The 24,328-nt window shown below is 39.6% G+C and overlaps 2 protein-coding genes across 2 annotated transcripts in view; one reads left to right on the top strand and one right to left on the bottom strand.

The window, feature by feature from the left end:
* Positions 1 to 17,349, top strand: part of LOC110543711 (cytochrome P450 7B1) — a 198,607-nt gene extending 181,258 nt beyond the window's left edge. The window contains exon 6 of the mRNA XM_060385739.1: positions 5,713 to 17,349. Within this exon, the coding sequence (XP_060241722.1) occupies positions 5,713 to 6,009 (297 nt within the window). The 3' untranslated portion in view covers positions 6,010 to 17,349. The remainder of the gene's footprint in view (positions 1 to 5,712) is intronic.
* A 3,027-nt stretch (positions 17,350 to 20,376) lies between these two features.
* Positions 20,377 to 24,083, bottom strand: Bhlhe22 (basic helix-loop-helix family member e22). Its single transcript, XM_021628397.2, has one exon. The coding sequence runs from the start codon at positions 23,127 to 23,129 to the stop codon at positions 22,059 to 22,061; it is 1,071 nt and encodes a 356-aa protein (XP_021484072.1). The 5' UTR covers positions 23,130 to 24,083; the 3' UTR covers positions 20,377 to 22,058.
* Between the last annotated feature and the right edge of the window lie 245 nt (positions 24,084 to 24,328).

The raw sequence follows: 24,328 nt of genomic DNA, 5'->3' as shown, positions 1-24,328 counted from the left end.
GCCAAAACTATGAGGGTGACTAGCTCAAAATGCAAGTTTAGTAGCTCTTGAAAAACATAAAAGCCCAGGATTTATCCCAACATGGTTCTTAGCACAGTAAAGTGTGTTTTCAAAATGTGTGAATCTCACTTCCCAGCACATATCCTGCTTCTCCTTCACACGTTCATGGCTTTGGTAGCTCCGAAAATGCCCTTTATTTATTACCCCTTTGTTCCTGAAAACCAACTACTTACCTGCCTACCCAGCAAATTTCAAATGACTCCATAATAACTATCTTTGTCATCTCTTCTTTGAAAATGTACAATTTCCACCAAATTTGTGAGAATGTGTATTGTCCATTTGTCACTTTTTGCTTTTGCTATAATATATGCCAACGGGGCATTACTATCTTGCAAATTTCAAGTATTTTGCAGTTACTTACTCAAGTGTAGTCAAACCAACAGGATACTATCCATGTAAAGTAAGTAAGGAGATACAAAGATAGAGGAATGCAATGAAAATGAAACTATACATCAGTTAAGACAGAGAAGTAAACCTGAAATATGTATTTGGTGTAACAAGTAGCTTGAGCATAAATATAATCATCAAGAACATGAATATTGCTTCAAATACAGACATTACTATAATTTGCTCATTAGTCCAACAAGAAAATAAGGATCCTTCTATGGGAATGTCATGGAATTTGAGGCTATGAAAATGCAGAGGTAGACTAAGAAGGGCAAATTCCCAGGGTTCTTAATCCTTGACATCTTCTGTGAGTTCCTTCTCATTTCTGTGTGGCTTTGTCACCTTTGCATGATTTGGTCCAGGGAAAAACTGACCACAAACCAATGCTTTCTGTTCTGCTTTCTATTCAAGCAAAGACTTCTCCTGAGGTCCCCACAGATATTTTTTATTTCTCTGTGCCACTGACCAGATTGCTTCAAATTCCAATCCCCAACTCAGACATCTGTTATTATGGAATTCAATGAATATGACCAACTCCAGGAAATTCCAATAGTAGAACACCTAGTGAGCAGTAGGCAGGTTTGATGTCTTTCACACCCAGTCCTATTTCCAACACCCTAAGGTATCTCACAGGATTTAAATAATTTGTGATCAATACTGAGTTTAAGTGGCTTCTGGGTTACCTCACTCAGGATGATCTTTTCTGCTTCACATAATTTGCCTGCAAATTTCATGATTTCTGTGTTTTTAATACCTGGATAGTATTCCTTTGTGTAAGTGTACCACAATTTCTGTATCCATTCCTCAGTTTGGGGGCATCTCGTTTGTTTCCAGATTCTGGCTATTATGAATAAAGCTGCTACAAACATGGTTGAGCAAATGTCGTTGTATAGTTGAACTTGTATTGGATATATGTCTAGGAGTAGTATAGCTGGATCTTGAGGTAGCACTATTCCTAATTGTCTAAGAAAGTACCAGATTGATTTCCAAAGTGTTTGTGCAAGTGTACATTGCCACTAGCAATGGAGGAGGGTTCCTCTTTCTCCACAACCTCTCCAGCATGTGTTGTCACTTGAGCTTTTGTCACCCATTCTTACAGTGTAAGGTGAAATCTCAGGGTCATTTTGCTTTGCATCTCCCTGATGACTAAGGACGTTGAGCATTTCTTTAAGTGTTTCTCTGCCATTCGATATTACTCTATTGAGAATTCTCTGTTTAGCTCTGTACCCCTTTCTTTTTTTAAATTGGATTACTTGGTTTGTTGCTGTTTTACTTCTTGATATATATATATATATATATATATATATATATATATATATATATATATATAATGGATAGTAGCCCTCTGTTAGATATAGGAGTGGTGAAGACCCTTTCCCAGTCTGTAGGTTGTCCTTTTGTTTTGATGACGGTGTTCTTTGCTTTAGAGAAGCTTTTCAGTTTCATAAGGTCCCATTTATTGATTGTTGATCTTAGAGCCTGTTCTGTTCAGGAAGTTGTCTCTTCTGCCAATGAGTTCAAGCCTCTTCTCCACTATTTCTTCTAACATGTTTAGTGTGTCTGGTTTTATGTTGGTTCACTTGGACTTTAGTTTTGTGCAGAGTGATAAATATGGATCTATTTGCATTTTTCTGCATGTAGACATCCAGTTAGACCAGCACCATTTGTTGATGATGTTATCTTTTCCCCATTGTATGGTTTTGGCTTCTTTGTCAAAAATCAAGTATTTATAGGTGTGTAGGTTTATTTCTGGGTCTTTTATTCAATTCCATTGATCCATCATTCTGTTTCTTTACCAGTACCATGCAGTTTTTTTTTTTATCGCTGCTGTTCCATAGTACAACTTGAGATCAGGAATGGAGATACCTCCAGATGATCTGTTATTATATAGAATTGTTTTCGCAATTCTAGATGTTTGGTTTTTATATATGAAATTGAGAATTGTTCTTTGAAGTTCTGAAACAGGACAAGAATCTACCTCTGAAGGCCTCTGAAATGCTCTGCCCAGCACAGTATGGAAACAGATGCTAAGACTCAAAGCCAAACTTTGGGCAGAGTACAGAGAATCTTTAAAAAAAAAAGGGGGAGATGGAAAGACCTGGAAGGGACAGGAGTTCCACAAGGAGAGCAACAGAACCAAGTATTCTGGGCCTAAGTGTCTTTACAGAGACTGATACTCTAACCAAGGCTCATACATGGAGATAACCTAGAACCCCTGCTCAGATGTAGCCTTCAGCACCTAAGTGTCCAAGTGGGCTCCCTATTAAGGGGAGCAGAGGCTGTCTCTGATATACTAAACTCAGTGACTGGCTCTTCGATCACCTCCCCCTGGGTAATACAAGCCTTGCCAGACCACAAAAGAAGACAGCCCCAATGAGGCCTTATAGGCTAGGGTCAGATAGAAGGGGAGGAAGACCTCTTTTATCAGTGGACTGAGGAAGGGGCATAGGAGTAGAAGAGGGAGGGATGGTGGGACTGGGAGGAGATGAGGAAAGTGGCTATAGCTGGGATACAAAGTATAATAAACTGTAATAGATAGACTAATATATAAAAAGAAAAAATAAAATTTACTTAAGCTATTTGTCCTTAGCAGAAAGCTGTAACAAAGTGCACTAATCTGCTTTAATTGGTGAATGGGAAGAAGAGTGTGTTAATTCTAAGTTCTGGAAGGTAGGCTTGGGCCCCAGGGATGGAAGATGTTCGCAAGGAGAGGGTTCCATACTGTACTAGAAACACTGTATGTCCACAAAGAATATCATGCTGCTTACTGAAGAGATGAAAAGATATTTTCGGGTGTGCTTTGGTTAGGTATGTTTGGATACATCCCATAACAGTGCCAAAATATGCTTCTATTCTAATATGTTTAAAGTTTCACTTGTTAGGAAATAACTATCAAATGCTAAATAATTTTGCCAACATCATTGTGCTGATTTGCAAAATGGCAGGGAGTAGAAACCGTGCAATTTTTTTTTTTCAAAGCTCAAATACTTAACAAGTTAAGCATTCTGGATAAACTAAGGTAAACCAAATACAGATAAAGGAAATGATTGTTCCAACCTTACTAAACTTGCCATTAAAATAGTCCAAACCTTTGTGATACATTCATAATTTACTCACATTATAGGGTTTCACCATAACCAGAAATGTGGTGGATCTGACCTACTTCTTTAAATTTGACTTCATATAGTTTATGGAAAAGGAGTGGTTGAGTATATCTAATGAGCTCCAACTATTAGAAATAATTGGCCATTTTAATTCAACTCATGTGCATTAATTTATTTGAAAGTTTAATTCACAATGGACTAAAATATGGTTTCTCAGTAGTCTTAAACATTGAAGTGAGAGTTGAACTGGGCCATTTTGGCAGCATGGCAAAATGAAGACTGGCTATCCTAAATAAACCTGTTTGGCAAATTTCTGTAACAAGCATTATAACTTATTTATGGAAATATGTCAGAAATGCCTTATACCTAGAATTTACCCAAGCAGAGAAATATCATAGAAAAAGTTTGCATTAACATAATAAAAAGCAAAATCTATTTTATAGCTTAGGTTTTTTTCTTGGGTTTTTAAAATATCTTATTATTTTGTCTTTACTTAATCCAATCATAAATCCTGAATCCTAAATTCATGGTACTCATCCACCAGTAGCTAGTTCGGAGGAAAAATTAATAGCAAACTGGCTGCTAAGATTCATAGTAGCTATGACAGCAGTATAGGAGACCCTTTCTATCCATAATTGACATATCAACAGTATATGTATATATACTCAAGAGAGTACAGAAATGAACATAGATGAGCTTGGAAAACTCAGTGCAATCACATTAACTTGACCATTGTGTGTCCTCTCCAAAACTCATCCCTTTATCTGAATGCAATTTTGTTGTTGATGGGAGATGAGAATTTAACAGGAGGTTGGGTTGCTATGAGTAAGGCCTTTGCCATGTTAGTTATCACTTTCTTGAAACTACACTGGACACCAGAAAAGTTCATTATTATAGCAAGAGACTGACTCTCCGGTTTTTCATTTTCCAAGTGCATCAACTTGCCATGTGGTTTCCCATTGAGGAACATCAGAAGGCCCATCAACACCAGGTTCTTAGAATGTTTGAACTCAAGAATCATGAACCAAAAGAAAATTCTTTTCTCTATTAATTTCCCAGCCTTCAATATTTAGTGACATCACCGAATACTAAGTAAGAAAAGACAAGAGAAATGTCAACAGAGATGAGAAGTGGTATAGGTATTTGGATATAGGTGTTACTTGTAATATTTGAATTTTTTTCAAAGTTTGCTCATGACTTTTGTGAATTCAAGTTTTACTCCTTCATGTATATTCTCAGACAAAAAGCAATCCAATGGACTTAACTCAAAGTAGTTCATGTAAACTTTAATTTTTCCAAGTCCACTGATAGGGGAGGTCCTCCTCCCCTTTCATCTGACCCTGGTTTATCAGGTATCTTCAAGACTGGCAGCAAAATCCTCCTCTGTAGCCTTGCAGGGCTGCTCCTCCTTCGGGGGAGGGGTGAAGGTCAAAGAGCCCACCATTGAGTTCATGTCAGAAATAGTCCCTCTTCCCCTTACTAGGGTACCCACTTAGATACTGAGCTATCATGGGCTACATCCAAGCAGAGGTTTTAGGTTATATCCATACATGGTCCGTGGTTGGAGATACAGTCCCATAAAAGACCCCTGTGCCCAGATATATTTGGTCCTTGTAGAGCTCTTGTCCTCTCCAGGTCATATTACCTCCCCCTTCTTTCTTATGATTCCCTGCACTATGCCAAAGGTTTGGTTATGAGTCTTAGTATCTGCTTTGATACACTGCTAGGAAGAGCCTTTCAGAGGCCCTCTGTGGTAGGCTCCTGTCCTGTTACTTGTTTTCCCCTACATCCAATGTCCATCCCATTTGTCTTTCTAAGTGATGATTGATCATCTTACCCAGGGTCCTCTTCTTGTTTATCTTCTCTAGGTGTATAGATTTCATTATGTTTATCCTATCTTATAGGTCTATATAAGTGAGTTTATACCATATGTGTCTTTCTGCTTTTGGGATACCTCACTCAGGATGATCTTTTCTAGGCCTCACCATTTGCCTGCAAATGAAGGAGCAGAATACAACTGGGATACAAAGTTAATAAACTGTAACTAATATTAAAAAAATTAAAAAACTAAAAAATTTTGAAAAAACAAGAAAAGTATTCTGTGCAGATAATGAATACTAATTTTTTTTTAATTTTTAACAATGTCTATTATTCTTCATAGGAATTTCGGTTTAATCGTTTCCTGGAAGATGGTAAGAAGAAAACGACCTTTTTCAAAGGAGGGAAAAAGCTGAAGTATTACATTATGCCATTTGGATTTGGAACCAGCAAATGTCCGGGCCGATATTTTGCAGTTTATGAAATGAAGCTATTATTGGTTATATTTTTAACTTATTTTGATTTAGAAATAATTGACAAGACACCCATAGGACTAAAGTACAGCCGTTTGTTGTTCGGTGTTCAGCATCCTGACTCTGATGTTTCATTTAGGTACAAGGCAAAATCTTGGAGAAATTGAAAGGGTGGCAAGAAACAGAGTGAGGCTGTGTGTGCTGACCTCTGTTGCTTGTTTCTTTCACATTAATATGACTATTGTGTTTGTATGTTTGAAAATGGCAAATTTATATTTGGTTTTAGATCTATCCAGTTTGTCCTTGGTCACAAAACCTGTCATAAAATAAAGTAGGGCGGTGGCATAAAAAATGACTATGACAATCATTTCAGGATAAGTTAAAAATAATGTTTTAAACTTTGTACCTACTGTGATTTTTATCATTTTCAGTGATTGTAGTTTTCCAGTAATAAATTTGGCCCAGGGTATTTTTTTAATTACTGAAATACTCTAATATGGCTTTATGTACTGCCAAAAAGTGTGCCATCGATGGACAGTCTGAAGTTTTCCAAATTTCCAGAGAAGAGAAATTAAATCCCATAAGTTTCACTGTGTGAAAATGTTCCCTTCAAGTATAATATCAATAATGTCTATATCACCAGGTTACCTTTGCATTAAATGAGTTTGCAATAGATTAAATGTTCCGATTTTCCTTCAATATCTAGTCATCCGATAAATACTCTTTATAACTTTGTATTCTACAGTTCAACAGGACAAAATTTCCTGTTATGTAAGACCTCTCATGCTCAAGTTAGATATTGTTAAAATTTAATGTGTAAGAAAACACAGAGCCTATTATATATTCAGCACTTGCTCTAGACATTAGTATTAGGTTTAGTATGCAGGGAAATGTTGAAGTCATTACAGCATTGATGGTAGTGTTGGTCTTTAGTATAAACTGTGTTATCTAATGCTGCAATGAACCCTTTACTAAATGTTTCCATTTCTATAAAATGAGAAGTTAGGTAGTATTATTTATTTACAACTTTCTGGACTTGAAGGTTAGTTGTATTATTTTAAACTATCAAATTAAAGTATTCAAAATAATTTTATGTGACACAATATAACCTATACCAATGATTAAAAGATTTCTATTATCAAATTTCCCAGTGATTAACATTTGACATAAATGGTGATAGAAAAATACAAACTCACAGGGCAAATAATTAAGCCAGATTAATTCATGCTGCATTAATTAGAAATTCTAATGCTTTGGAAATTTTCTATTATTGTTATAAAGGAAATTATTTAAAATAGCACTCTGAAATGTTATTACACACGGTAAATACATAGTGGCATTTCTTTTCTCCTTCCTCGAGCATAGGCTCTTTGAATGCTGCTTGCTGCTTGTATACTCTTATGAATTCTGTTTCTGTTTGATTGAGATGGTTTTTACTCTCAGTCTTATTGCCTTTTTCAAAATCTGCAAAATGAGCTCTGGAGAGACGGTTCAATGGTTAAGAGCACTGGCTGCTCTTCTATTAGACTGGGGTTCATTTCCGAGCACCCACATGGCAGCTCACAACTATCTGTAACCTGTTCCAGGGGGTCTGCCACCCTCATACAGCCATAGACAGTCAAAACACATAAAACAAAAATAAAACAAATTATAAAAATGCAGAGTGACCTTTTATGGTTATACAAATTCACAGAAAACAAAGTGAGGTTATGACTTATGAAAAGGATGTGGAATGATTAAACCAACTCAAATTATTGAATTAACTCACTTTTGTTGTAAGAGCATTTTAGATATATTCTCTTAGCAACTTTAACTGTACTGTGCTTAGTTATTAAATATTTTCATGAAGCAATGTACTGGAACCCTTCCCAAATCCCCAAAAAAAGAACATATTCATCCTGGATAAGATTTTGTACTTTTTGGTCATTTCTCCTACACTTTCCTCAGCCTCTGCAATCACCATTCACCCTGTGCTTTGATAAGTTTGGTTATTTTGTATTTCATATATATTCTAGATTGCTTCTCTGTTGCTATGACAAAAATATTGTGACCAACAGTAACTTAAGGAGAAAACAGTTTATTGAGGGACATCTTTCCAAATCACAGTCTGTCATTGAGGAAATCAGGGCCAGAACTCAAGGTAGAAACCTGATACATAAACAACAGAGAGATGCGGCACAGTGGCTTACCCACTCACTAGTTTTCTTATACAGCCCAGGTCCATGAGCCCAGAAAATGGCACTGTCCTCAGGAGATGGACTCTGCCACATTAATCATCAATTAAGGCAATCACTCATAGACATGGCCACAGGCATGTAATGAAGGCTATCGTTCCTTTGAGGTTCCCCCTTCCCAGACACTCTAGGTTGTACCAAGTTAAGGCTCTGCCCTGTAGACTATCAAAGCAGATGCTGAGACTTATGGTCAACTGCATGGAATCTTATGTAAAAAGTGGGAAATAGTAAGATCTGGAGAGGACAGGAACCCCACAAGGAGAGCAACAGAACCAGATAATTGGAACACAGGGGTCTTCCCAGAGACTCATACTCCAACCAAGTACCAGGCATGAGGATAACCTAGAACCCCTGCACAGATGTAGCCCATGGCAGTTTAGTGTCCAAGTGGGTTACATAGTAATGAGAAGAGGGACTGCCTCTGATATAATCTGATTGGCCTGCTCTTTGATCACCTCCACTTGAGTGGGGAGCAACCTTACCAGGCCACAGAAAATGACAATGCAGCCACTCCTGATGAGATTTGATAGACTAAGAACAGAAGGAAGGAGAGGAGGACCTCCCCTATCAGTGGACTTTGGAGGGGCATGCATGAAGAAAGGGGAGGGAGGGTGGGACCTGGAGGGGAGAAAGGAGCGGCTAAGGGGGGACACAAAGTGAATAAAGTGTAATTAATAAAATAAAATTTAATTTAAAAGAAAAGGTTAAAAAATAAAAAAATAAAAAATAATACATAAGGTAGAATATGTAGTAACGGACTATTTATGCTAGGTTTTACTTCACTAAATCTATGTTCTCTAAATCTGTGTTGTTACAAATTACAAGATTTATTTGAGACTAACAATATTTCATCATATGTATATTCCACATTGTCTTTATTCAAATGCTGTCTCTAACCACCTCTACCTCCTCCTCCATACAATTCCGTGACAGTTTTCATTCTCTCAAAATTAAAGCCTATGTGTTATGTTTCATGATCAGACCCACTGACCCTCTTCCTTTTGAGAGTCTCTGTGGCCGATTTTGAGCCTCTAACATCTCAGCGTTTAAGTCTTCTACCTCATGGAATTTCTGAGTTTAGTGATTGCATTTTTCAGTTTGACAATTCATTGTTCTTCATTTCTACCTGACCAAATTTTGTAATATCTTGTTCCTTTAATCTACTTTCACTATTCCTCTACATTCCTTTAGCCATATTAAGCATGGTTTTATTCTGCACCTGCCATCTTTAGCCCTCTGGTGTTTTATGGCTGTTACGCTATAGTCCCCTTTCCCTTCAGTTCTTCTGAGACAACATCCCTTGGAATTTTACCTTTGAAAAATGTTTCTGATACGAATTTAATGCTCATTCTTCCAAGTATAATTTGCCTTTGATTTTGTTTCTGTTTAGTTCTGATTACTGGGAGTGATCAGTTGGAGTATTTGAGAGGGGACATGATACATTGCTTAGGAACTGTGAATTCCAGCCTTAAATAAAACCCTGCAGATAAGGGTGTTTTGTTAAGGGGTATTTGTTGTTTTGTTGCACGTTTGCTCTTTTACTTGTTTTGTTGTGAGACAGGGCCTTATTATATAGCTTCAAATGTCTAGGAACTCAATACATGTTCATGGCTGGCCTTGAGCACACAAAGATATGCCTAGTAGGTGCTGAGATCAAAGGAGGTACTTAAAAACTATGATCAGGAATTATTGGTTTTGTCTATTTGTTAGTTGTTTGTTTGAACCAGAAACAAATTAAGTCATACAAATATGTCTAATCCTGCTCTTGTAGAGAAAGGTTTCTAATCCATCCAGCAAGTATGTTGACTCTGAAAATTACTGACTTTGTGCAGGGGTCTTGGATTTGATACCCCCCCATACACACACATTTTCACACATATGTACATGTACACACATGCATGATTATGCCATGGTGAGCTCTAGACTTTGTCTTTTGCCCGCCATAAAACACAGTTTTGTTTCCATCCAAGTTGTATTTCAATATTGGTCTGCTTTAAAGTCTAGATGGAGAACCTTTCTATGTTGTAAAATTCAACAAGCAGTGTACTTTCATGAGGTTGCCAAAGAGAAAAACCACAAGAAGCTGTTGTACTCTAATTTCTCCTTACTACAAAGGTGTATATGCAGTCTTTAAATAAATAAAATGGTTGAAGAAAGATTTTATGAAACAGAGAGAAGCAAGGCACATACCTGCTACTCCAGCCTTTGGGAGGCTTAAGTAGGAGGAGCCTAAGTTCTTGGACTACCTTGTGAAACCTCATTTCTCATAAAACAAAGGTCATGGGTTCTAGCTGGTTATGTGTTGTTATCACCAACACATGTGAAACTTATATTGAAAACAAAATTGCAAAGTTTAACAGAGATACTTCAGCAACTTTTTGTCTTTTAAAAATTTCTTTGTGGGCAAGAGAGTTGGCTCAGCAGGGAAGAGCATGTGGTGCACCCAAAGAACTGAGTTTGGGTCTTAGCACCCACAGTAGGCAGCTTATAAGTCCATCTCTAGGGGATCCAATACCCTTTTCTGGCCTCTATGAACACCCACACACACGTGGCATTCATATAAGCAGGCACAAGCACATACACTTAAACAAAAATGAAACTTAGTTCTTTGAAATTTTTGTGCAGTTGTTTTGATTGTATTCATCCCCTTCCCCCAACTCCTCCCAGATGCATTCCCCTTCCCTTCCTGCCCAACTTTGTTTCTTTTTCTTTTTTTTTTTTCCTCCCATCAGTTACAATTTGTACTGCCCTTATACTCTTGGATGTGTGGTTGCACTGGAACCTGTTTGATCCGCTAAGGGCCACATACTTAAAGAGAACTCACTTCTCTTTTCCCAGCAGATATGAATTTCCAGTTGCTCCTTAGGTAGGGGTGGAAATTTATTACCATCTCCCATAGGCTGTGTACATTCTGACAGGCCCCTGTGGTTCCTATCTTCAACTACACTGCTATGCCCAGTAAACACTGTTTTCTCGTAGTCCTGGACTACTTCTGGATCTCACAATCTTTCTGTCTGTTCTTCTGCAATCATCCTTGAGATGAAGTCTTGGGAGGAGGGGATGTAATATAGATGTTTCTTTTTTTTTATTTTATTTTTTTATTTTTATCAGTTACATTTTATTAACTCTATATCCCAGCCGTGTCCCAATCCCTCATTCCCTCCCAGTCCCTCCCTCCCTCCCTCATCTCCACCGTGCCCCTTTCCAAGTCCACTGATAGGGGGGACCTCCTCCCCATTCATCTGATCCTGTTTTATCAGGTATCTTCAGGACTGGCTGCAAAGCCCTCCTCTGTGGCCTAACAGGACTGCTCCTCCCTTTGGGGGTGGGGAGACCAAAGAGCCAGTCATTGAGTTCCTGTTAGAAATAGTCCTTGTTCCCCTCACTTTGGGAAACCAATTGGTTACTGCTGAGCAGACATGGGGTAAGATGATCAATCCTCATTTAGAAAGACAGATGGGATGTGCATTGAACGTATGACAGGAGTCTACTGAGCGCATCTGAAAGACTCTAACTAGCAGTGTTTTCAAAGCAAAGACTCATGACCAAACCTTTGGCAGAGTACAGGGAATCATAAGAAAGAAGGGGAGTTAGTCTGATGGGGAAAGGATAGGAGCTCCACAAGGACCAAATATATCTGGGCACAGGGTCTTTTCTGAGACTGACGTTCAACCAAGGACCATGTATGGATATAACCTAGAACCTCCACTTAGATGTTTCTTCAGGTCAGTCATGCTACAATCTGCTATTCTCTGAACCTTGACAAGGTGGGGTTTCTGTGACAATCACAATTTACTGGAAAAAATAAGTTTCCTTGGTGAGGGTTGAGAAATGCATTTATATATGGGTAGAACTTCACAAGTGGGCCTCAAATGTAATCATAACATTGGTTAGTGCCATAATGTTTGTGCCACTATTGTAACCATGAGCATATCTTATCAGACCATTCATTATTGTAGCTCATAGGGTTCACAGCTGGATAAGTCGATGAGCAGATTTTTCTGTGGTAACATTCATAGCATCTTCCAACACTATGAAAGCTATCAAGTAGGGATGAAGTTTCCAGGTCAGTACCAGCTTGGTTTCCCCATGCCCTTGTACTCAATTATACAATGTCTTTAGAAATAAAATCTTACTGTCATATTTTCTATGGTAGCCAAGAACATTGGCAATAATCCGTAATGTTTGTAGTCTATGTGACCTCAATGACTAGCAACTCCAAAGAGGTAACTTACTCCTGGCACTGAGTGAAGCATGTTATTCCTCTTTCCATGGTGTACCGTGGGCTTGTTGTTGAATCATTATAGGATAACACTATCAAACAATATTTTATATGTATGTGTGCTTATGTTTTAGAAAGGTTCTACAATAGTAGGTCATATGTTTAATACAGGGATATTTTATAGTTATTGTTTTCTCATTCATCTATTTGATTGGATATTTACTGAGGATTTTCACTGGTTAGTTATGATACCATTCAATATATTAACCTTCTCCTTTATGATTACCCACTTTATTGGAGAAAACAACATACAAATAACTTATCTGTTGTTGGTTTGCTTGTAAATAATAAAGTTTTCTTTTTAAATTTATTTTGATATTTGATTGGCTAGCAGAGGTTAAATGCTCTGTGGAGATCCTTCGAGCTAACTTTTACTAAATAAGGCATGCTGACAAGCAAGCTTTACTGACATTTTCATCTCCTTAGCTGGCTTTCCTGTGACTGCTGCTGTACCAGCTGCAGTTTGTCATCAGATCTTGGGTCACTATCCAGGTGATACTCATAATTCAAATATCCACTGTTTATTTGTGCTTATTTTAATCATAAAAAGTGATCTGGATAATACTTCCTTTAAACAGCTTCTCATTTAACAGTATAATCTTAGAATTTCTTAAAGACCACGGTACTCAGACTTTAATTTTAGAATTTAACAAGTCACTATGCTGTGTAAATCATAATTTCCAGCCTTTAAAAAAGTGCACTTTTAAAAATATTTTTTATTAATTACAGTTTATTCACTTTGTAACCTAACTATGTGCACTTTTAATATATTGTTTGCCAGTGTTGCAAACTGAGGTTTACTTGCATATTAGGTTTACTTCCATATTAGATATTCATACTCAAATTACTCAATTAGATAAAAGTTTAGTATGCAGGATTACTCTCTTTGCAGCACTGCTTTGCGTTATAGTGAGCAAAGTTATAAAACTGTATCATTTGCCTAAAGCAATCATTACTTACTCTTACAGTGTTAGATCAGTTACCAATGAGCTTTGCTTTTCAGCTTAAATGTATATTAAATTTCCTAGAATAGATTACGTTTAATTCATGAAAAATTAAATCACACACTTCTGAATAGGTAAAAATTTATCAACAGTTACGTTTCAAAATGTATTTAGACTGAAATGTTCTAAAATATTAACTATTGTCTATTCATTTGCTTACTATTTTGATTATTAAAAGATACATACAGATTTATAAAAAAGTAAATTATCTTAAATAAATGTTGTAGATTCAAATATTTTACAAATGAAATAGTTAATGTTATTTAAATTAAAGTAAAAAATCATCCTTTAAATCAAAGCTGAATGTTTATATCTCATTAGGAGTATATTCTATTAGGAGTAAATTGGTTATAAACATTTGGTTATAAAAAGCGGTTTTTTTTTTGAGAACTGCTTATGTTATGTGAATAATCCAAATTCATCCCTCACCTTCCTTATATATTTGTCCTGGTCTTCTGATGCTCTTCCAAAAACAAACAAACAAGGAAACAAACAAACAAACAAAAACATAGTGTTTGGATTATCTTTTGGTACTTTTTAATTTTGTGTGTATGTGGGATAAAAACAGATCCAGGAAAGGTCACTAAATCTGTAATGCTGGCCTGGCTGGGCTACCACTGTTAACACCTGCTAGTCTGTGGAAAAGGGGTGTATAAGAATGAGGAACGACAAGGAAATCTCAGTCTCCCTAGGCTTTGTCTTCTGCAGCTTTCTTAACTGCTAAACAGATAATAAAGGAAGCTGAGTAATATTTGGAGAGAATTCAAATTATTCATACATTAAAATGCAAATGCTAAACAAAGCCTATAACAGAATGGCATTGCTGAGAATGAAATGAGCCTCTTGTGGTAACTTGCTACAGTGTTGCACTGGAGCAACTGATATTTTTTTTAGGAACACTATGGTTGGAGGGATTCTGATAGAAGTATACTAGGAGATGTCCATGCTCCTTTTAGCAGGGAACAGAAGCCAGCTGTTGGAGAAGGTGCACCTGGTCCCTTGCAACTGGTTGGTCCAACACTCCTCATTCCACAAAAGGAAATTAAATGGACATTCTGTAAAAACTACCTTGACTTTTATTTGTACTCTATAGAACACTTACTAAACTACATTAAAATGTAAATAGCTTTCTGGAATTAGTAAGATCATATAAATAATAATGTTTATTTTCTATTCAGAGTAGGACTGGATAAAAAACATTTTATGGTTATGGCAGATTCTAAAGGGTAGTTGATATAAGAAAAAACTACATTGCAGACTACACAGGAAATGATTCCTTAGAGATAAAATCATTATCTATTTGTATCTATAACAGAAAGTTACAAATTAAGAATATATATATATATATATATATATATATATATATGTCAAGTAGAGAAAGGAAAAAACAGGTATTACTATCTCATGATTCATCATTGAAATTATTTTAAATAAAGTTATTTTGAAATAACTCTACTGAAAAGTTATAAAATTTATTTTCACCTTCAAGGAAGAAACTAGACTAAACAATTTTTCAAAAAGTTAAAACTAAGAAAGGACTTTTGGACTAGTGAACATTTTCATTAACCTTTGACCCTTGATAGTGACCATTCATAGCTCTTCTATAGGGCAAGAGGTCACAAACACTAACTGAGTCACAGATATAACTTGTTTGACACTTCATTGCCCACTATCTATATAATAGTTTGATTTTCATAAAAAGTAAATTTTAATTGCTCAAAGATCTCAGTTTGTTGACCAATTATAGATTTTTAAAATTCCCCTCCTTTGAGACACTTACACCTTAAATATATGTATACCTTCTGGTTCTGCATAAGAAAATTACAGTTGTATAGACTCAAATATCAGTGGACCCCACTTGCTGATGTAAACAGCATTCTGTAGATGAATGACCTTTTCTCTTTCAGGGCTCTTTGTGCTCTTGTGGAGGCCTGGTTAGGAAAGTCATTTCTTCTCATCGATGTCTGCAATGAAGGGCACAGGCTCTTCCTGGCCCCTGATTTTGAATGTAATACTGCAGAGAGACAATACATAGTAAATTTAGCTGCATTTACTGGAACAGACAATGCACGATTGATTTTGCATTTTAACTACTTAGGTACATAATCCACCACCACCTGAAGGAGTAGAATGTTTTCTCTTCAAAGAACACATAAGGATATTTAACAGAAAAATCCTTGTACTAAATTTATTGCCAGAGTTGAGTAAATGTATAAAATGAAATAGAATCATAAAGCACCTTTATGTTGAGATCTATACTCTTGTCCCTAAACACCTCTATTAGCTTGGCAGGTTTGAGTTGTAACTATTCTCCTAGTACAAATGAATCTTTAAGAGTGAGAAGCATTTATAAATAATAGATCCTACAAACATATCTGGATTTTATTCCAAAAGTTAAAAGGAGAAATAATAATTGCTTTATATAACCACTGATACCACTTTAACGTTTGATGAAGATGTTAATTTATGGTTGGTTAGCAGTTTATGGCTGTCATTAGTTTTTCAGTTTGATCCACATTAGAAATCTATTTTTCTTTTTTATTTTAATCTGAGATAATTATATAAAGATATGGTTATGTTTTATCTAAAATGTATCATTCTACTATAGCATTTCAAATTATTCACAGATCATAGTTCTTATATGTGCATATATGAATTTAAAAATACAGCAATAAAATGCTTGAAACAGATCATAAATTTGCTTCATTTTTTATTGCATCTGTGAATCAGGTTGAAAAGACAAGGACAGCTATGGTCTTTGAGAGAGAATTAACCCTTTCTCAAGCTCGGAAGGAGTTGATATCTTATTGAGCATAATTAAAGTCAAATTTCCATCAAAGCGTCCTGGTGACATATAAGGTGACATCCTTAGTAGGTTTGGGCTTGGAGTAGTGGTCAGTGTTTAAAATCATCTTTCTTTTTCCAGACCACAAATTTCCCTCCCAGTGCTGTCTAATCTGTATTTCTAAGTTGCTGAACAAGAGAGCATGCCAGGAAAGGGAGACAGTAAACTAGCTCTGGCCTCCTCCTTCCTTCTCCCTTTCCCCCCATCCCCCCTCTCATTTTGAGACAATCCAGAAAAATATTAAGACCAATACCACTAATTCAGAAAAGGTGACAGAACTGAATCCACATAAATCTCCAGAAAAGGGAAGGGAGAATAGTTTTCTCGTCCTAATAAGGAAGTAAATAAAACTTCCTCCAGGCTTACAGTTAGGGCACATTCTCAGAACTCCTAAGGCTGGCCAATTGCAGGAGGTGTGCCTTAAAAGGATGGCCCTGGATCTGGAGTGCAAGGTGCTGCGGGATCTAGCAACACCTGGGAGAAGAATTCTAGGCAAATTCCTTAAGTTTTCTTTGTGTCCCAGGAAACTAAAGTAGGGTCACAGTTGGTCTGCGGGATGGGCAGGAAATGCCAGGCTTTGGGAAGCTTGGGGGTAAAGTTCGCTCAGCAACAGAGCTCTCCACCCTTTTGGGAGGCTCAGAGTTAGAATGGCTCTTTTGGTGCTCCTACCACCGATGTGGTTCAGTTTCTACACCATCCTGCTCCGGAAAAGCCTACTCCTGTTTCTGGCTGAGGTTGTGACTTGCAGTAGGGCTTGCCTGGGACCTGGGTTGGACCAGACTCCTGCTTGTCCTGCGCAGTCTAGAGCCTGCAGAATACACACTAATTGGTCAGAAAAATCAGAGCTGTTTGAGAGAAAAGAACTCTGAAAGGTGTTTGTGCTTCAAAATTGACTTTACTACCTCTTAGTTTTATGTCTTTCCGTGCCCATGTTTGGCTTCAAGGCTGAGATTAAATCAGTCTGCAATTCACTGATTTCATTAATCCAGAGGCATAGGCAGGCATGGAGCACATTATTATTATTATCAATTATCATTATTATTATCATCATTATTATTATATTTGTACTCACAACAACAAAAACGTTAACTGTTATAAAATCTGCATTTTGGTTAAAATAAAGTGCTTTTATGTTTCTGGTGTTTAGGTTTTACTATTTGATTTTGTGTAGAGGCACTATTGAGTTCTTCAGTCTCCCTGTCACCCCTACATCCCCAGGCTGAATCTCATTTTCATTAAAGGTTGGAACAAGAAACTTGGAAACCTCCCTTACCAGGGTTCATTACCTCCCTCTTCACTGGAACAAGTATAACTTCAGATCTTCAGGGTCTCCACTGGCTCCCTTGCTCTGCCAGGCAGAGCCACCACAATGTGCTGCAAGCCTGGAAGTGAACTCTCATCATTATTTTTCAAAGTCTGGGAAGAGTATTATCTTTTTTCCTAGAGGTAATTAGTTACCACAGCATTTAATACGTAAATGTGCCCAGAGCACACCATTAACAGTTAAACGGAGGATTCAATTTAACACATGATTATATCTTTCATAAGTCATTACATTGCAACAGTCACTGCCACTCATGCTGGGTCGGGTCACTAGGCAGGTAGAAAGGTTTGGTTCCAGTGTCACATGCTAAAACTGGATCCAAAAGGAAATCTGGTAACCTGAGTTTTCTCTAGTGGGTTGTAGGCTAAGAGAAGGAAATGGGTGTGATTGCAAGAAAAATTTCCTGGACAACACAAGATCTTGGAAGGGTTGCTTAGTTGGAAAGTGCAAAGAAAGAACACTGCAGTCCCCTCCTACTCCCCCCCCCACGGTGTGTGTGTGTGTGTGTGTGTGTGTGTGTGTGCACGCACCTGTTTTATTCATACAGGTGCACACATCTACACATCTATGGGAGGAGAAAGTAGAGATGACTTTTCCATGATGTTCACTTGCAGGAACCTTAGTAATTGAACAGTTGAAGGGTTTGTCAGGACTCAGTGTCAGGCTAGTGCTAGAATTCAAGTAGATCTCACAAGACTAGAACAAACAAGGTAGAACTCTAAGTTTCATCTGTTTATCCTCAGTCTCCTGAGGATCTGCTGGTGGGATGCTCCTGATAAGGGCTCCTAAGGTCTGGTAGATACCCCAGCATGCACTTAGATGGGCAGCTATTGGCTGGCACATACCCACATTGTTAGGATTCCTGGCCAAGAGCACTCCGAAGGCCCTTGTGATGAGTCTTCAGTTCTGATGCAAGTTTCCCTCCTGGACAGAAATGTTGCAGCAGTGAAAGGGCTAATTCTCCAGAATAGTCAGAAAATAGGGCTCAGAAGAAAACTGGCCTGGAGTAGGGGTGTTGGTAGGTTCAAACTTTCTCTTGCCCTCCTTTTTCTTTAATCAGAAGCAGATCCTGGAGAACTTACGGAGAGGCTGGTGTTGAGGTAGAGAAGTAAACCTGAAGTTTCTTTACCTGTTCTTTCAGACATCCTATGGCTTTTCTAAAACCACATGCTAACCAGTCAGAAAAGAAAATTGACATGACTGAAAATATTAAAATGAAAGTGAATATCATTGCCTCGGATGCATTTTAGTTACGCCGGTTTCTTTGACATTTTCTGTCCTCAATATCTTTTTTCAACCTCTCTCCCTTTGCATTTGGGCTCTCTTCTGGACTAAGCAAAGAGGCTGAGTGCTTAAAGGCTGAGGGGAAAACCAGCATTTATTTTTCCTTAAGTTCAAGATCTGTTATTCTGCCCATTTTCTGACAATGGTTGAACAGTAAAAAGGTTGTAAAGGAATCATTTCAAGGATGTCTTCTTAATAATGCAAAATATTAAGCAGTAAATCTTGCAGGAAATGTGTCCCTTACAATGATAACATGCAAAAGAGGAAAAATCTGACTAGGAGTGTCTGTGGCTAAATCCTTATCAGAATGATGGACAGCAAGGCCAGAACAATACAAACTAATGGCTGTGTTGCTGATCACTTTACCCCTTGATTAAAGACACCCAATTATGGTGCAGAACAGTGTTGTAATTATGTTTCTTAATCACATCCAGGAGGTTTAATTGCCTTAACGATGTGTTTCATTAAATGAATTTAGGTATTGTAGTCGACAGTTTTCATACACAGTTGTTTTCAAATTAACATAATATTACACATCGTCATGGCAATTGTTTTAATAATCATAATTAGATGCACCAAGTCTTTGTCTGGTGAATGCTCAGAGACGGCCTTCTCCTGCCTGGGGGCTACCCTGGTCTTTTCCTCCTGTCTGCCCCCACTCCCTCACTTGAAGGGCATGAGTTTCAAGGCCTTATGCTCTTATGCTGTCTGAAAAGTTGCAGGTTCTGATTAATCTTCTTTGATGGCAAGTGGAGCAAAAAAACATTGTTTCTTAACCACCTCCCAATAAGTGTGATGACATTTAGGGATATCTTTATGAGCTGAGACTGCACAGACCACCCTCCTCCCAAAATGCATTTAGGTAAGTAGGCCCAGTGAAAGCTCTTCACCTTTCTACCTCCACATCAGCACTGCCATCTTTGTGATGCCCACCACATACAAATTATACCTTCTAATTTATTCTAATTGCTCTAATTTCAAGAGCAAAGGTCCAAATATAAACAAATATATCATACCTTAGTAGAGCCTATGCCTAACACAGTTCAAACACCAAACATCTCATCAACAAGCAATATAATAAATTTTTGGAGGCTCTATCGCATTACTTACACTTACATAATTCAATCAAGTTGACTCTTTTGTCACAGAAAAAAATGTGATGAGATCACCATAAAGCTGATGCTCAGAGAATCCAAATTCATCTTTTCCCTTGGTCTTCAAGCATTTGGAGGCAGAACTTCTGATTTTAAAAGTCTTTGAGAAAATCTACTGCTCCCTTTTCCGGCATGGTCTAGATTTTATACAAGTGGGAAAGATTTGTGAGGAGACGCTGATCTTGTAAGTTCATGCAAGTATCAGGAATTCTGGACCTGTTCCTTCCATGGCCATCCCCAGCTCTTCTTTAAGTAAACATGTAATCTAAGGCTACTCATACTTGTACAGTACTGCCAAAACTTTAGATCCACTTTTTATGAAACTCCTTTCCTTTTTTGTTACTTTTCAGGCAAGAATAACCAAGAAGAGAGTGGCTGCTCCTTCTACAAAGCACACCATAATAAAATGTTTGATCAAAATATTTTAATAAAGATTCTTTCTGACATAGATAGACATACAAATGGTCGTACATAGTTGTCATAGTCTGATCGACCTATTTGATATATAGATAGATAGATATCTCATTCTTTACACATCCAAAACCACCGATAGATCCATCACAACTCCGAAAAATTACCATCCAACCTGACAAACTGAATCTGTATTATCTGTAAGGAGTGGAAAATAGCAAGGCTCCATTTAAAAAGAGGTTTTCTGGATTTTCTTAGGAGGAAAGGCAGGCAGATAGCCATGCAAACTAAAACTAAAAGCTCACTTTGGGTAAATAGCTTCTTGCTCTTCCTTAGTTCTATTTCATTTCTTTTAAATTTTATATTTTTTTAAAAAAATAACAAAAGATTTCACACCATAAGCAAACCAAACCAGTCTTTTAACTTAACAAATCATCACAGTTAGAATAACTTATATATGTACATCTATATTAAAAACAATTAAATTAGGCTTTTAAAAATGCACAACACAACCTGGAAAATATATTTGCCTAGCATGTTCTTACTTATAAGATCTATTGCTATGATGTTTCTCCCTTTTGGAATGCAAATAGGTCCCCTTTTGAAAAAGAGATCAATTCATTCATCAATTAAGAATACACCTTTCCTGTAATTTTTGGACTGAAGCAATTTATTAAAGCTCAATTTAAATACAGGGATGATGCAACTGAAAATATCCAGGTGACCTTTCAAAAACCTAAGCAGCTCAGATACATCAACATTTCTCTTCATACTTGTTGGCAAATAAACCTTTAAACACTTGGCACACAGTGTAATTTAATATATAAAACAGAATTTTAGAGGCATTAAAAAATCTGCACATAAGACCCAAGACCATAACACATAATAAATAGTGTTGATGTGGATCACTGAAGAATAACAAATAAATACCATGAACTGTTAATCCATCATTGCAGAGTAGAAAGTAACAAGGTGCACATAAATATTTTAAATGCAATTCTTTCAGCCACAGCCTGCTTCTTATATCACTCTCACCAAAACTTTGAGCATTTTCACAGGATTTTAAGTTCAGAGACAAATAAAAAATACAAGTCTTTCATAGCAACACGTCTTTCTCTGTTTTCCCCTCCACTTAAATAAGTCTACATTTCAAGTTTTTCTCCTGGCTCAGAATCAAAATTTATTTTCGAGTGCCCTTTCTGATTTGTCTGAAAGAATATTCTGTCCCCAAGCCTCTCAGCCTGTACTCCTCTCCCCATTAGCCCTTAAGAAATTCTCAGCTATTAATAGGATTAGTATTTTGTCATTCAGTACTTTTCACGTCTAATAATCAAGCACTACTTTTCAACTTATTTTTCACCTTCAAAGAAGACCGTACTTTCTGAGGTCTAGGTTGCTCACAAAGTTGCCACTTTTCTGAGGGAAAAAAAGACAACCACACTCCATCCCAACTCAACCTCCCTCTTCCCTCCCTCCCCACCCCAAAGACCGAGATTCCGAGCACGCCAAGGCTGAAAGTCCGGTTTGTCTCTGATACTTCTCAGTTCCTGCCTCTGCTTTGTTTGCCCTGCAAGTGTTTCGCAACTAGGAGAGGACCAAAATAAAGGGGATGAGGAGAGCAGCTTCTGCTTTCCTGTAGCTTTGGGGTCGGTCTCGAGGTTTTCGAGGGAAGGGGTGTTTAAGGCTTCTCCGTGCACTGTTTGCAGAGGCTGGATGAGACGCTGTTGAAGAGAGCGCACTTCTCGGGGCAGGAAGCGGTCGGCGGCAGCCCGGCACTGAACGGGTAGCCGGCCGCCTGCTCGTAGGCTCCGAGAGCAGGGTGCAGGGCAGCGGCCGCGGCAGCAGCAGCAGCTGAGCTGGGCAGAGAGGCGGCCGAGATGGCCTGGCCTTGGTTGAGGTAGGCGACTAAGCGCCGCATCTCCTCCAGGGCCTGCGCCTGCATGAGGATGTAGTTCTTGGCAAGGAGCAGCGTGGCGATCTTGGAGAGCTTCCGCACCGAGGGGCTGTGCGCGTACGGGATGACCGCGCGCAGCTCGTCCAGCGCGTCGTTCAGGTCGTGCATCCTACGGCGCTCACGGGCGTTGATGTTGAGGCGCAGCGCCTTCTGCTCTTTGGATTTCTTGCTGCTGCTGCCGCCGCCGCCGCCGCCGCCGCTTCCCCCGCCGCCTCCCGTAGGGCCCCCCGAGGGGAGGCCGGAACTGCCGTGCAGGTGGGCGTTGGAACAGCCCTCGACCACCTTGGAGCCGCCACCCCCTGCTCCCGGGGATGCCCGCGGGTCGGGGGCCCCGGCTCGCAGCACTAGCTCGCAGCGGCCGTCGCTGTCGTCGTCGGGGCTCTGCTCGCCGCCGCTGCTCTCTGCCACGGAGCCGCGGCCAGCGCCCTCGCCGTACTTGAGGCACAGGGCAGCCCCCGCCGGCAAGCTGCCCAGGCTCGGGTCGCCCCCGACGCCCGCCGAGCCCACTAGCAGCCCGGGGACACTCACCCCACCACCGCCCGCGCCGCTTCCTCCTCCGGGCGGCGGCAGCAGGAGCCCGGCCCCTTCGGGGTCAGCGGGCTCGAAGCAGCCCAGGGGCGACGAAGATGGTGCTGGGCGTTCACGGGACGGGGGAGCCAGGGACAGGTCCATGCCTGGGGGCGTGGAGCGGAAAGCCGCCTCCAGGCGCTTGGCGGTCGAGGCGCCTAGGCTCTTGTGCAGGAAGAGGTCGTCTTCGCTCGCGGCCGCCGTGCCGAGGTGCAGCCCGCGCTCCATCGGCCCGGCCCGCCGCGAAGCCCCGGCCGGCCGCCGCTGGGCTCGGGAGTCAGGCGGCCGCACGGACGCGCGCCAGCCGGGCTCCGGAGCTGCTGCGCGCGTAGGTCCCCGCGCTGCCAGCAGCCCTGTCCCCTTCTTTCTTTTTCTTTTTCGCCTTCCCCCGCGCTCGCCGCCTCCTCTTCTTCTTTTTCTTCGTCTCCAGCCGACGGTGCTGGCTGCTGGGGCTCACCATGGGCCGCGGCCCCTCATGTTGGGAGGGTGGTTGCGGAGGGAGTGGAGCTGCTGCCGCTCTGAGTCCAGCCCGGCGCCTCCTCTCTGCACCGTTTATCTTGCTTGGATTCACCTTCAAGAGATTTCCGGACCCATCAACCAGTCGCCGCCACAGACGGGGGAGTCTTTTACATCATTATCTCTGAGTAGGTTATTATGAAGAAGACTCGCCTGTTGGGACAGCGCTTTCTACCCAATCAGGTTAACGTTTTAATTAATAGGATTAAAACGGTAACAAACAATCGCAGGCGCTATCTGGCCTCGAGTCTGAATAGTTTCATTTCCCAGGTCTGAAGACAGGCAGCAGCCAGAGCTTTATAAAAGGCGCCTGCTCCATTATTCTGCCTGCCATCTGTATACACAGCTTAGCGCATATGTTTGCAAGGCGCTGGGTCCTGTTAGTAACCCAACAACTGCCTTTAGCTTGACATGTGTGGCGACTTTCACTCATCAATGAGCACACTAAAAGCCCTACTTAGAGCCCAGGATGTTCTTTGCTCCTTCAGCAAATTGTAGATTGGCGGTAGAGGCTGGGAGTTCGGTGCAAAGCAGACTCCCCCACCCGCCCCCGACTGCACACCACCTCTCACTAGCCCTCACTCGCCACTGCTGTTTCAGCTTGCGCAGTTACCCTCACCGGAGATTATTACATTCCGCCCTGTTCAGAACGCGTCTGCATTTGGAGATGGGACCTGGGGTGGTTGGGGTGTGTGTGTGTGGGGGGGGGGATGGGTTAGATCGGTCCCTCCTGGCTTGCCTAGAATTTACCCTAGATCTTCAGCTAGTATGCAAAGCAAACCAAGAGCGAATCCAGATTTTTCTCCCACCATGACTTTCCCTCACACCACATCCTACACGGATGAGAAAAATTAAAAATTAAAAAAATTAAAGCACCCAGATGATAATCAAGTTGCATACATAGCCCGTTT

This window comes from Meriones unguiculatus, chromosome 6 (genome assembly GCF_030254825.1).
Source record: "Meriones unguiculatus strain TT.TT164.6M chromosome 6, Bangor_MerUng_6.1, whole genome shotgun sequence".
Lineage (NCBI taxonomy): Eukaryota > Metazoa > Chordata > Mammalia > Rodentia > Muridae > Meriones > Meriones unguiculatus.
The sequence above is the reverse complement of the archived record's forward strand: the minus strand, read 5'-3'. Positions and strand labels throughout refer to the sequence as shown.